We start from the raw sequence: 14498 nt of genomic DNA on the forward strand, positions 1-14498 counted from the left end.
ATTTCTTTCACTGATGCCTAAACAGCTATACTCAGTGTACACTTGAAATTGAAAATTATTGAGCACGTTTAAGGGCAAAATTACTACAAATCATTATGGACATATGGTGGTATCCTCCCAAACCATCCAACTAACTACAATATACCTACTTTAGTAGGTATATTTACAACCCATAAGCTAGAAGATGTTTCTTATCTGACGTTATTTCAAACTGCAGCTAGTCAGACAAAAAAGTCCCTACCCGCTCCTTCTTGACTGAAGAGAACAAACCTGACAGATTTTCCCTTGCACAACTTTACTGATTTGCAAAGAAGAGATGCATAGCAAAGTCTAAATGTACCCTTTAAGATAATGATTATCACTCTGACCCTTTTTTTCTGATGAGGACATGGCTAACATCATGCTGGGCAATACCTGTTACAGGTAAGCAAGTCACAGTAGCTGAGGAAAATATTGCTTACAAGAGAACCTACCAAGTATTAAACATTCATTTTCACAGAAGGAATAAAGTGCATATTCACAATTCCTTTCTTTTGGCTGTAAAAGAAAAAAAAATGACCTTTTTGGTTAAAATCTGATGCAAATTTTCCCCTTAAAAAAAAGAAGTTCAGAGTTGACACTGGCACACAAAAATGGACACTTCAAGGTTATGAACAAACTAAGTTTAATCTAAACCTAGGTTTACAATTGCATCAGATGAAGAACAGTTTCAGTCTTTCCAGTCAACAAATGCAGCAGAAGCTATGTCTGTGTCAGCAAGTAATTCAATACGATAGGAGTGAATCCATTGAATTGAACAGTTGATGGAACTTCTATACCTACAGCATTTACAGTCTGGAAATGAGAGGCCCACTGTTATCTGAAGCTCCAGACATCCTCAGCACAGGGAGGTGTGGGTAGGTAGGTGGTGGTTTCAAGTGGAAAGAAGCCACTGCTATGGACTCAGATCACCATTCAGAGCTGGAAGGCACCTGGTGCACACCCAGAACCCAGGTCCCAGTTCTGAGCTCTCCAAAAGGAAGTGAGCTCAAGAGCACCAAAATGGCTTTGACAGCCAAACCAGTCTGTGAGATGAAGGGATGAGAGAGAGATTTCCCAACTGCACAAAGTACATTGCTGCCACAGAAGTGGCTGGAGACGTCCCCTAAAGAGAACATGTCTCTCAGGATGTTCAGACATCCTCACACAATGCTTTTACCCTGGCTGAATCACCATTTCCTAATGAACTGTGTTGCAATGTTCCCAGTGCAACCAGATGGCAGAATTGTTATCAGCAGGTAGGGCGGTAAGCAGCAGCAGCAATGTAATCAAAATTACAATGATTTTAAAGTTCCATTCTACCCACGGTATGAATTTTAAGACAGACATACAAAAATGGGCTGCTCAGGAAAACCTGAAAGCAGAACTGCCACTCCTGTTGCAGATGTTTGCAAAAAACAGCTGCTTACTTGCAGAAGTTAAAAACTCCTTAATATAGAGGGGCACTAAGATACATAAGATGTAATACACTTCAAAACCACAAGCATTTTACAAGTCCATTTTACAAGCCATAATGTCTATTACATCAAGATTCAACAATACAAAGCTTGTCTTTATATTTAAAAATAGAATATAAACAAATAGTAGTTCACATTAAGAGAATTGCCACAGCAAAATTTCTCAGAGAAAGTGCTTTACCTACAGAAAATACCCTAAAGCCTACCAAGCAAGCTCTAAAATTCTCCAATTTAGAAGTGGTAGGGAGAGAAACAAAACAAAAAAAAAGTGCAAGTGACATCCAAAACTTTGCTAGAAATCAAGAACTCCAATTGTGCCATGTGGTTCAGCTGATAGTCAGGTCAGCTTCATCTCAGGAGTCATTCATTACTCCTAAATATGATACGGCACACCATTTTGAAAAGTAACAGAATAGTTGATTTACTTACAAATGGCTTTATTGAAGCTATAACTTAATAAATTTGATATTCAAGGTGTAAAGTTGTCTCACAGACTAAAAATTAACACAACAAGAAAAAAACATAAGTAACACAGATTTACTTATGTTATCCAACTGGTAGAATTGAACCTGAAGGAAGCAATTCTTTCAAGATAAAGAATTAAGACTATCACAAGACTGAACAAACAGAGAGGGAAATACAGTAATAGAGTACTTCACAGTAAAATACCTCTTTATTTGGAATATATTTAAAACTAGCTCTTTATTTCAGGTAAGAAAAATAGCATTCTGACTTCTAGTCAGTGCTGATTCTGGTAATTTGCAACATTCTAAACAGCTAGAAAAGTTATTTGCACCGTTGTTGCCCATTAACAATTCCCCTAACTGTCCATTCACTGCCTTTTTTTTACCTTGTTCTTAAATATGTTGGAAGAAATCCTTTAATAGTGTTTGTATTTAGATCTTGGTTAAGACTGACTGACTTGACAGTGACTCCGCATTTGTTATTATCTCACATGCAGCTTTTATGAGCTAATTTGGAAAGAACAACATGGCTCAGGAGCTGAACTACAAAGACAATTGAGAGGGCAACTATCCAGGAAGACTGTGGTAGAACAAATCCCACTTTTCTACTGTACAGCTCAGTACTGTAAAGTAGCAGCAGTTTCTTCTATAGAACTTCTATATCTCTGTGTAAGAGAGCACTGAAGAACAGAATACTGGGATATTGCTATTAAAATTCAAACAACAAACTACTTCATATGTACATTTTTATACTCAGTACAAGTCTAGACTCTCTTGCTATACTGTAACTTGAAAGTTTAAGGTAATTAGACCATGCTGTAAACAAAGACATAAAATATTTGTGTAAGCTTTACTGGTTTAGGAGTGTGCATAAACACCCACCTTCTAAAAAATAAAAAAGCTGTTTTATTTTTATTTATGAGCATATGAGTAGGTAGCATATTGTAAAACAAGTTTTGATCCAATTAAAAATTAAATCTATGCATTTCATGGAAGTGTTACACAGCGTTTGTAATGAAGTCTGTGTTTTTAGATACCTGACATCCATTTTCAAAATGAGCTAGAGAAAGAATACTCCAAACAAATGTATTAATTTTTGGTCTTGGAATTTCTTCTATCCTCTGTAGCAAATATGAAGCTAAAATACACCTGTTTAAAGCAGACTTCCATATACAGAAGTTTTTTCAATGCAGATGAAAATGATAATGATATTACAATCCCTAAATATACAAGTTTGTGGCTGTTTCAAGCAGAATTTTAAAAACATTTAGAAACACCAAAAATAGGCTATATCAGGAAGCAATCTGATACTCAAATAAATAGAAAATTTGCATTTTAATGTCACATTGAATTTTAGTACATTTCAATCCAAGAAAAAATAAACAGACATAGTAATGAGTACAGGATTATATATATTACAATATGCCTTGTTATAATACATTTGTAGCTTTATGGTAAAAAACCCTGGAGGGCAGATGGAGTTTGAGCTCATAACTGTCAGAACAAAGCATTAAATGCATTTCTGGAGTAAGTACTTTTATTTAATTTCAAAACCTTTAAACAGCTTTAGACCTTGGCCCTTTTCTTTAAAAAAAATAATTAGCTACCATGGGGCTAGCAAGTATGTCTTCTAGGTTTAAATGGTACAGAAAATGCTTTTCCCAATTTTACATACAATGAAAGGACAGATCATTTCAAAAACAGCACCGATGGCAAACTCCACTTTGACTTTAACCTAGAAATGCATGTTACTGATCTCCACAAGGAATCCAGCAAATTTTGCAAGTTGTCCATTTCACATTAAAGCAAGAGGAAGGGTTATCATATGCAAAAATATTTTTTCCAACTGTTCTTAATGTGTAATTGAAAACTAAAGGCATGGTCTCTTCATTATAAAAAAATAAAGGTACAACGGAAACTCTAAAGGAAGATATTCAGCTATAGTGAAGTTGCAACCCTCTGAAAGGAAGGAAAAAGAAAAGAAGTCAATTAGCTAAGCTTTGTGCTCTAACCAAACTACTTACAGTGATTTTCAATGGCAAAAGCCCATGCTGACTGGGTGATTTGACAGTTCCAAATATTTTTTGTAATAATTTTTATTTGTATACAAGGACACTAAAATGATCCAGTCATGCAACGTTCACTTTAAGCATTCTGCATCTCTTTTCCAATTTTATAGCTAAGGATCTTGTTCCAGTCAATCTTGGTGCGGGTTACTGGCAACTGTCGACGTAAGGCCTTGAAAGTAGTGTCCGACATAGTCTGATAGTTCTCACTGATAGCAGTCTGCCAAACACAAAGTCATGCAAAACAGACACGTGAAAAACACAGCTAGGATGCCACAACAACATTCTATGACTCAGTGGCCTGCTACTCCCTACACAGGCCTAATAAAAACATGCTGAGTTGAAATAATATTTAATGAGGAAAAGCTGCTAGATATAGATTGAGACTATGTGAAGAAAATTGGCGAGACATGTAATAAACCTGGCCATAGCCAAGGTGTTTCTGCAAACCATAGTGTGGTTAATCAGCAGCACAAATAAAATGCTGAACAGAGTTAGCTCATACATCATTATTTCTAGACAGAAAAGTCTTCCACTGTTTTTCCTGTGAGGATGCTAAAGTCAGTCCACAACATTATTTGAACTTGAATATAATGCATACTACAGATACTTCAAAACTTTTTATTAAAGAGTATTTCTTTCAAACTGACAACACACTGTCTGAAATTTACCTTATGTTCAAAAACTGAATGAACATGTATCCACTTCTGCAGAGGGTATCTAGAACAGTTATACTTTTCTAACTTTGAAATGACTAATTGGAAGAGGTAATGCCTATAGTCATATTTAGCAAAGCTGTCTTAACAGAGTAGCCTCTGAACAGAATCTGTACAAAAATTCCACTTAGGGAATGCACTAATGCTTTATGACATCAGAATTGCTGATATTAATCATGCAAGAACCTTTTCTGTTCTCAAAAGCTTACTTCTGTTGTAATGTTAGGCAGGTGAGCACAACCACCAGAAGGTGTGAAAATGCAAGACGGAATTAGCAGCATGTAATCTATTTATATGGAACTGCATTACCTTGCTGGTTACAGAATACAACCTTTGGTTAAGTATATGGTAATGCTAAAAATATGAGTAAGAATACAGTATTTCTTTCAACATACCTGATATTCATTTTCTGCAGCCTCCACAATTTTTATAAATTCCTTGGCTGTCTGGGCCTCATTCTAGGAAAAAAACATTTGAATTAGATCTGAGGTAGGATCAGTTGAATTATGTTTTTCCTATAGTTAGGAGTGATGGTAAGTAGACTTGATGAGAACACTTGACCATTCAGTGGCTAAACCAAAACTGACCATTCATCCAAAAGGAATATCCCAGATGATGATGATGATGATGATGTTAGAAAAATAAAATCAAAGTGCAACAAGTATAAAGAATGCCATGAAGGTCATTAACATATTTTGATTAAGAATTCTATGGTGTGATAAAAAGACATACAGAACAGCATTTGGAAAAATGACAGTGCCCACCCAAGCCCCTAAAAACATGCGAAGTATGGATAACAACATTATCAATGCTACATTTCCAGTACAAATTCAAGAAAACTTCAAGAACATCTAACCCGGAAGTTATAGTAGAATATAACCAAGAAACCAAAACAGATTTGTTTACCACTAAACATTTTGAATCTGGAGACTAAGCTGAGGAAAACACTAGACTTTATGTATCTAGTATTTCAAAATCATCCCCAAATACATCTTGCAAAAATGAGGGTGCAAATTTCATCATGACTGGAAAGGATGAGGTCAGAAAAGAAACTGTTTAAGGATGCAAGTGTGTGTATTTTTAATAAACAAAATATGCCCCATTCGTCAATCTGCAGGTGTATTTGCTGAAGTGCTGAAAAGAAGTCTCCAGCAGAAAATGAGGGTTCATGAATTTCCAAACTTCCAATTAGCATTGGAGACATTCCTAAGAGTGCTTTTGCCGAAGCTGTTGAAGGTTAGGAGTGTTCTTGTCATGTAATCCCTCATTCCTGCAAAAGTGAAGATTGGAGAAAACTGACAACTTCAACCATAACTGGTTCAAAGTGTCAGTGAAACTGCATCTAACAGCTGTGAAAGTGCTCTTGGACACAGCAGGAGACATGAAGGAGGAGGCAGAGAGCTAGCAGATGAACAAATGAAAAGGTTTTGACTTTTCAGTGAACTGAGGAAATGCTTTCAAAGGCTCTGCTAATGAAAGGAAAAATTCAGAGGTATGAGGTCTTATTTGTCTCAGAGGAAAACAAGGGGATAAGAAAATAACCTTCAGCAAAATTATTCACAGCTATAACAACAAGAGAACTCTTCAGTAATTTATTTCTGTTGTGCCTGTTAATGGTTTTTAAATGGGTTCTCTGACAAACAACAAAAAAGAGGAGTCATTGAGGGTCCTTTTAATCTACCCACCATTTCTTCTCTGTGAAATAAGAACTTGTACAGCCTCTGCCCTCTGTGAAGCTCACAGCCAAGGTTAAAAATTGGTAACCAGCAGCATACTTGCTTTTGTTTTAGCTAAGTTATGTAAAAGATGTTTTCCTACTCATTGGTCTGCTGCTGCTTTATTGAATTGCAAAGCAGGATTAAGTTTCTTCCCAACAGTAAGTGAAGCAAAACCTATTGACAGGAGAACTGCAAGAGTTCCCTGAAGCAACTCTAATTTGAGTGAAACACTAAATAGATCCCTTTGCTCCAAGGAGTCAGAAGTAATTTTATATCTACAGCTCCAGAAGTGTTATCAGTTGGCACCACATTCCCCCATTTTTTCTGGTGCTATTGCAACTAAAAAGCCAACAAGCTTTGCTTTATATTAACAAACAATGTTCTTTATTGATGAATTGAGCTATTGAGCCAAATTGGCCACTGCTAGTTGTTATCATGAAAATACTTCTTCTGTTCACTTTTACAATTTCTCTTTGCCAGCTTAACCTCAATGTCTTAAATTTTATTAAAAAACACTCCAACAGAAAGCCATTTATAAATGCCATTATAGACATTATTTCAGAAGTAGTAGCTGTTAATGGTGGAACATTATCAATCCTTAAAAGATACATCTGGTACTATTTCCAAACCATTTTTATTTATATTATTTGCTCCTCATTACTATAATAATCCATTTGGCAAGAAGTTGAAAAAAATTATGCTTTAAATAAGAAGAGTGTTATGGTTCTCAAGTTGAACCATCTCTGAAAGGGCCTTTTGTATAGAGCAAGACACTGTCAGCACTCAGTTACAGACAGAGAAAACAAAGGGAGAATACCCCTTGAAGAAGCTATTGCTTCTCAACTGGTACCATTTGTTTACTATTTTAGCATGCTTGTCTTCATCCAGTGAGCAAAGGAGGCAATCTCCTAGAATGTACAACTAAAGTCAGTTGTTTCAATTCAAAGCTATTTCATATTCAAAAATTAATTCTATAGATCATTCTGCAGACTGAAGTTTAAATACAGCAGAAGTGCAGAAGACTGACAAGCTAATTAAAGCTTTAAAATCAAAGTTAATGTAGCTTATATAAGCCACATGCATTGATTTTTTTTTTAATGCTAGTTACATGTTAGGTAGAAGTAGTAAATATTACATATAAAATATCTGTAAATTTGAACATTAATTCCCATACATGTAGAAGAACAAACTTCTCTAAACTTCTGAGCTTTTCATAACCTTGCATTTATTTTTAAATTAAAAAATCACTTCAATATACCCACTAAGGTCCTTAAAGGTCACTTACAGACACTGTTAGAGAATCTTGTATGTCTTTATGGCTCACCAGCTGAACATTACCATCTTCATAATAGTGAACCTACAGAAAATTAACAAAGAACCTCATATCAAGTTTAGGAATCAACAACATGCAGGAAAATCAAAGTGTTGTGTTATTTATCATAGTAAGAAACCTATACAAATTAATCAAAACCACATAGAGAACGTTACAGAACAAAAGCAAATAGGAAAACCAAAACAATGTAGAATTTACTGGTTTTGAGGGGGAATACCCAACAGGCTAGTCTGGAAACCTAATTTGACTTGATGTGCCTTAAAAGTATTTCAAGCAAAGAAGTTTAGGTTTTGGTTAACATCATGACGATGACAACACCTTATTTATATGACCTTACTAGAGACTCTTAAAATGAATAGAGCACTCTATATGGTGAAGATATATTTAAAATTATAATAGTTTTGGGAAGCTATCAGGATACTGGGAAGATATTCTGCTTCCCCAAATTGTCCCTGTTTTCTAGGGACAGTGCAATGTTAAGCTTCCCTTTCTAGGTCTATCTGGGTTTGACATTTTCCTCTATTAGATATGTCTCATAACAAATGCTGGTATTTATCTACACAAAGCAGTTCCCAGTGTTAGATAGCAAAGCAGATTGAAATTATTTATGCCTGAAATGCTGCATCTATAGGACAGCTTCCTTGATTATTTTGCAGAACACTAAAACTCTACCCAAGCTAACTTTAGTTCTTTTAAATACACTTGGGACAGATATGAAAAGGTTTAGTTCCTAATAAAACTGTTGGAAAACTTAAAAATCAGGAAGCATATATAAAACTACATGTGATCATTAACAATAACTGATATCAAAGCTATGCAGGTCATTGACATTTAAATAAGCATCTTTGAAGATTTTTTACAAGTTTGACAAAGTCAAGATAGTCAACATAGCTAATATTATGAGAAAATGAAAGATTTGTATCTCACCCTGTTAGACAACATAACACACTTTTGAGATTAATACAACACAGTATAATTTCCTATGCATTATGATCATATGTGCAAAAGACCCTCAACTTTATAAATAAGGGAAAAAACATGACACACAGTAAGACACACCTAAGGAAAAGTTTCCTATAGGAGTAAAACATTATTTCCTGTGATTCATCTTAAATGATTATTTTGCTTATTGTCAAATACTTCTTTTGGAACAAAAGGTATTAACCTAACCACAAAAGAAGTTTCTTTTCACATTAAACACTGCTGGGTAAAACCCCTGCCAGTCTTTTTCAATTCATTTCCTAAAAGATAAGAAGTGCTTACTCAGTGCACAATTCTAAGAACTCCCAATGAAGCAGTAGAACCCAAAGAAATCTAAGTGTTCCTTGTCCATCAGGATTCACTGCAGAGAGCCCAAACCTCCCCTGTGCTCTGAGGCCAAGACCAGCACAAACATCTTATCTGTGAAACTGAGTCCCATTCTTGGCAGACACTCAGACCTAAAAGCTTAGCAAGAGTCAAATCTAATTCTGGGATGTGTTATATCCTAAACAAAATACAAGAAGTAACTGTTCTGTACTATACCTCACTGCTGACATCCTTCTAGAATGCTAGGTCTGGGTTCAGAAGACTACAAGAAGGAGGATGTTTATGAACAGAACCTCTTGGAAAGGTTAACTAAGGAGGGATGAGAATAACAAATTATCTAAGAGATAAAATTAGTAACCAGTACACTTATCATTGTTTTCCATGCACAGTTGGAGCATGTTAAATGCCACAGGGACTTAGTTTTAGTAAAAGGCTATGCCTTTGCTTTTGCCCTTATATATAATTAAAGAAAATCAAACAGAAGAGATTGTGACAATTGACAATCTTCTACATGAGTATTAACAGAATTTACAAAAAAAAGGAAGAAATTGTGGACGTGATCTTAAAAACACTGAAGACATCTGAAGATAGCAGGCGATGCTGCAATTTCTCCCAACTTATTAATAAAAGGTCTTATCAGAAACAGAGCAATAGTGTATTGCTGTCAAAGATTTTGCAAACAACACTGAAATTCCAGTACTCTTAAATTATACTAATGCTGTAGAGGCTTCACTTTCTAGAAAAATATTTTGCTCCTTAAATAGAAAAAATTAAAGTGATTTTTAATTTGTATGTTTTGTGACGTGAAGAGAGAGCATTCCCACATACATTGAAGAAATTGTACACAACTTCTAAAAATTTAAAACAGAGTTCAAAATTCCTTGGTGAAACAAGTAGTTACTACACAAGCAAAAAAGTAGAACTTTTCATCACTCTCCAGAACACAGATTTAATGAATATAAATAATGACTTGATTAATTATGTGAAATAGTACTAAAAGACAAAAACATCTGGTGCCCAAATGGAAAAGTTGAACCTGAATGAATTCCTCGTTCAGACTATTATTTGGCTGCTGCCCTAACCTTTCCAAGAATTAAGTGGACACCTGCTTCCTTGTTCTGGAAAACCTCTTAAGACATTAACCAAAAGTGCATGCTTTGGAGAAAATGCCTGCTTTGCAGCAAGTTGGATTTAAGTGACAAAGAAGGCTTGAGAAGCCTACAAGTTACTTTAAGTGCTGCTTACCAGGACTGTTGTGATCTGACAACATAATAATGGCTGTTCACATTTTGACTATCATTGCAAATGTTGGCACCAGCATGGGAAAACAGATTCAGGGTCCCCTTGCTTGGGTGAATATAAACACAGCTACCACATCCTAAAATAACATCCTAGCCTCAGGCTAGAAAAACATTCTTTGCATCTTCCTTCTGCAGTCATCACTGAGCAGTAAGGACAAGCAAAACTCATGGGGGCACAAAAGCAGCAAGAAAAAGAAACTTGACTTTATTGTGTAGCAAAAAAAAACCAAAACCAACAAAAACAAAACCAACCAAAAAAGGTACTACACACAAAGTCAGACTGCACTAAGTTTCTAGTCCCTGATCCCAGAAGTGTTTCAATAAACTGCTGCAATGTATGTGTACACATTCCAGGGAACCAATCCAGAAAGTCGAGTCTCCCTGCCTACCACATGACAATCAGACTTCCGTTGGTCTCAGAACTTCTGCCTGCTTGGAATTCCTCCTTTCTGAATGCCCTAAAGCCAACAGGAAAGCCAAATTCTGAATGAAGAATACACAGATTCAAAAATTTCTGATGGTGGAATTGGTGAAACGAAAGGTTTCCACTTTTCTGAACAATACAATAACATTAAAAAACCCTCACAATCAGTTAAAATGAAAAAAAATTCTACTTCAGAACAGGCCTACCCTCAGGAAGGGCTTGTCTCACTGTGAATTCAGCAAGAAACCAAAGACACATATGCCTAGCTGAGGTGAATACACATTCCTAAGTCCTCTGAATCATTACAGTAAACACATATTTTATGTTTTTAAGGATTAGATAAATATGCAAATTCAGTCACTAACACTTAAGTGAATGACCATTGCTGCCTTGCTCATTGTGTCCCTGTTTTCCCTTAGCATATTTGATACACTGGCCTGAGTCTCCCTTGATAATGACTGGAGACTTTATGGCTCAGGACACAGTTTGAGATAAGCATACCTGAATTTTCAAGATGCCAGCCACTTGAGTGGTTGAAGGCGTGATTGTAAACTTCCATTCTGACCTCCAACGGCCATTCCTTAAAAAACAGTAAAACAGAAATTGGATGTAACCCCATTGGTTATGAAAAAAAATCCCAACATACAGCTGATAGTCAAAGGAAACCAGAGAATGAAATTTGCAGTGCAACTACACATGCAGAAAATCTTCCCCTAAAGATTTAGCATCATAATCAGTCATGACCAGAACAGAACTGTTTCCCAAAATATTTAACCTCAGTTTTCGATGTGGACCAAGGAGATTTATTATTAAGGACCTTTTAACAGGAGGACTTAACTTCTGAAAATACCTAAAGCCTCCAATGTTCTTTCTCTCCTGTAGCATTAGTTAGGCACACACAGAAAATATTTTGTTTCTAGGACCTGGATGCTTTGCTAGATCAGCCAAAGCCACACTTCACCTCAGGCTACCAAAAACTTGAATGGAAGGAATATTAAAGTAGCAAGACTTTCTGCTGTGTTTAACTGTAACTTGGCCTTTCAGCTCTTCTACTATTTCCCTTCCAGGACAACTATTTCCTTCCAGTTTCCTTCCACTAATTCAGGATCCTTGCCAAAATGCCTAAAGGGAGTTTCAAACACCTGGAAAACAGTATGGGGAGTAGTTTCACCTGATTTCTTTCCTGTAAACTAGACATCATCTTATTTAGCAATGAGATTAGTGGACTAGAAGGTTAGTACTATAGAGCTGAATTAAGAAAGCACTGCAGCAGTCCATGATTTGTCCTGTGTTTGCACTTAAAGAAGGAAATAAAGTTGATACTAGGTGTTTCAATGCTGCTAATGTTAGGTGTAGATTCCAGTGCATTCAGCAAGGGGAGAGAAAGATATAAAATATTAAAATTAGGAGCTACTAACAAATCTATACAATGACACAGATAGTAACAATGGTAACTCAGCTATAAAGCCATTGGTTATTATTTCAGACAATATCCGAATTATCACTGAAAATACAGACTAAGACAATTCAGAAGCTTGTTGGCATTGCTAAGAAAACTGAAAGGGCTGCCCAACTTAGTGACAGTAATACTAATAGTAGCCTTATAGACTGACCCACTGATTATGAGAAAGCTTATGTGCTGGATTATACCTCAGGTACAATTCTAGTTTTTGAATGCCAGGGACTCAATGGCTAGCTAACAGATTTGTTTGCTTCTCAGCCAGTCTGTGGTCCCTTGAAGTTAACATGACCACAGTTGTTTCCACTCTGGGATATAATTTTTGTCCTTAAGTTGCTATTAGAAAAAAAAAAAAAAAGAAAAAATTCAAGTTCAGAAGGATTTTTCTGTAGGAAATGCTCTAAGGTAAAAACAACACAATTTCTTTATTTAGCTTGGCTGACTTAGAATGTTTTGTAAGAGATTAACTTTCCTCTTCTTTCTTTAATAAGCCATCTATCCTACTACATTGATAGTATTTCAAATAATCAGAAAGTATTTATCTTTGGTGTATATTGATTTTCTATTACCCAACAAACTTACTCCTATTGTGGGATGACAGACTTGCAAATGCCTAAAAAGCTGGAACACCTTGGGAGTAAGTATTGGCTGTGGCTTGGGCTGGATAACCAGCCTTACATCTGGATAACTGAGGAATCTGGTGAACTTGGAATCCATTCCTCCATCTCTAAATCTCCCAAACCAATACGCATTTATTACAACTTGCTAAGAACATGCACTAGAGTCTGACTACCCCTGAAAGACTTAAAAACATGGTCAATATTTACCCATAGATGCCCAATCTTAACTTTAATAAGGAAAGCTTTTGAGAAAGATTTTCTCCATCTATAAAAGGTTGCTGCATATCTGTTCCTCTTCTTAAAAGACTACAAAATTAATTATTTGGAATATCAAAATTTATTCATACTTTGAAACTAAAAAGAAAACCAGTATTATTGCAAGTTACTTCTAATATTGATGTAAAACATGCAGACTTAACTAGTCAAGTTTAAGTTAGTAAGAAAAAATATTTATTATCTATGCAAATTCAATAAAAATCAGTGTACTGGGCAAATAAATGATACATACACGTGCTGAAATTACTATGGAAATGTAATATCCACCTTCAAATCAAAACCCAAAGATTTCTGTACTTCCATTCACTACCTGTGGGATTTCTAATATAAATTGCAAGCAGATGCAAAAAGCAAACCAAATAATGAAATACCTTTCTTCTGACATATATAAGTTATCTTTAGGATATAACATCCTTAACCTATTCCTGATATTGTGATATTTTATGTCAACTCTGGCCAGTTTCCTGTATGGAGCTATCCAAAGTTCACTCCAGACTGTGGAAAACATCACTGAACCAAGTCCAGGAAAAAAAAAAAGAAAGCTGCAGTTTGTAAGATTTTATTTCATCCAAAATCACCTTTATCTGTCTAACCCCAAAACTGATCACTTAAGTCCCACCATAAAGTGATTTTTGGTCACTTTCTTTCTCTGAGAAATTCAAACTAGAAGGAACTGTTCTTATTCTGTCAATCAAAAAGGAAGCAAAACAAGCCAAAGCAACTGTATTAGGGAAGACAGCCATGAGTATTGGTGTCCGTGTGCTAAACAGGAAAATTAATCGCGTTTGTCATATGTGTAATATGGAATTTTGCAAAGTTCTACAAAGGAGATGCAGGTACACAGTCTGCCATTTTACTTACCACAAAGGAAGAGATTTCTACAGTCTTAGCAGAAAAACTTGGGAGTGAAGTGGAGGGAGAAGAAGGGTCCCAACCAAGATATGCATCCACCTTCTTCTCTGAAGTAAGTATTATCAGTGTAATGGCACTTATTCAGTTTGCTGTATTTTACTGTCTGTGGATCCATACAGAAACTTACCAAAAATTTTTTGCTTGAAACTGATGGCTCTCGATGCATGCAATAATGGTTTGCTGTCCATCAATCGTTTTACCATACACCTTAATTAGGAAAAAAAAAAGGAAGCAAAAAAAAAAAAAAAGAACAGTCAAAGTTTGAGTAAACCTTGGTCAAACTGCTTAGATATCTGTTTCTACTATTGTTGCATAAACTACAATTTCATTTTATAACCATTATGGTTATACATAGTATTCTGTACATGAAACAATAAAGTATTTATTACAATGCAGAAAATATCT

At 35.5% G+C, this 14498-nt stretch overlaps 1 protein-coding gene across 2 annotated transcripts in view; it reads right to left on the reverse strand.

Moving 5' to 3' along the window:
* Window positions 1-647: 647 nt before the first annotated feature.
* CAPZA2 (capping actin protein of muscle Z-line subunit alpha 2) overlaps window positions 648-14498 on the reverse strand; it is a 32422-nt gene continuing 18571 nt past the window's right edge. For both annotated transcript variants that reach the window (XM_036400651.2, XM_036400650.1), the window contains 5 exons: window positions 14221-14300; window positions 11328-11406; window positions 7746-7817; window positions 5138-5200; window positions 648-4246 (listed from right to left, as the gene is read on the reverse strand). In XM_036400651.2, coding sequence (XP_036256544.1) covers window positions 4106-4246; window positions 5138-5200; window positions 7746-7817; window positions 11328-11406; window positions 14221-14300 — 435 coding nt within the window. In that variant the 3' untranslated portion in view covers window positions 648-4105. The remainder of the gene's footprint in view (window positions 4247-5137; window positions 5201-7745; window positions 7818-11327; window positions 11407-14220; window positions 14301-14498) is intronic.

This window comes from Molothrus ater, chromosome 5 (genome assembly GCF_012460135.2).
Source record: "Molothrus ater isolate BHLD 08-10-18 breed brown headed cowbird chromosome 5, BPBGC_Mater_1.1, whole genome shotgun sequence".
Lineage (NCBI taxonomy): Eukaryota > Metazoa > Chordata > Aves > Passeriformes > Icteridae > Molothrus > Molothrus ater.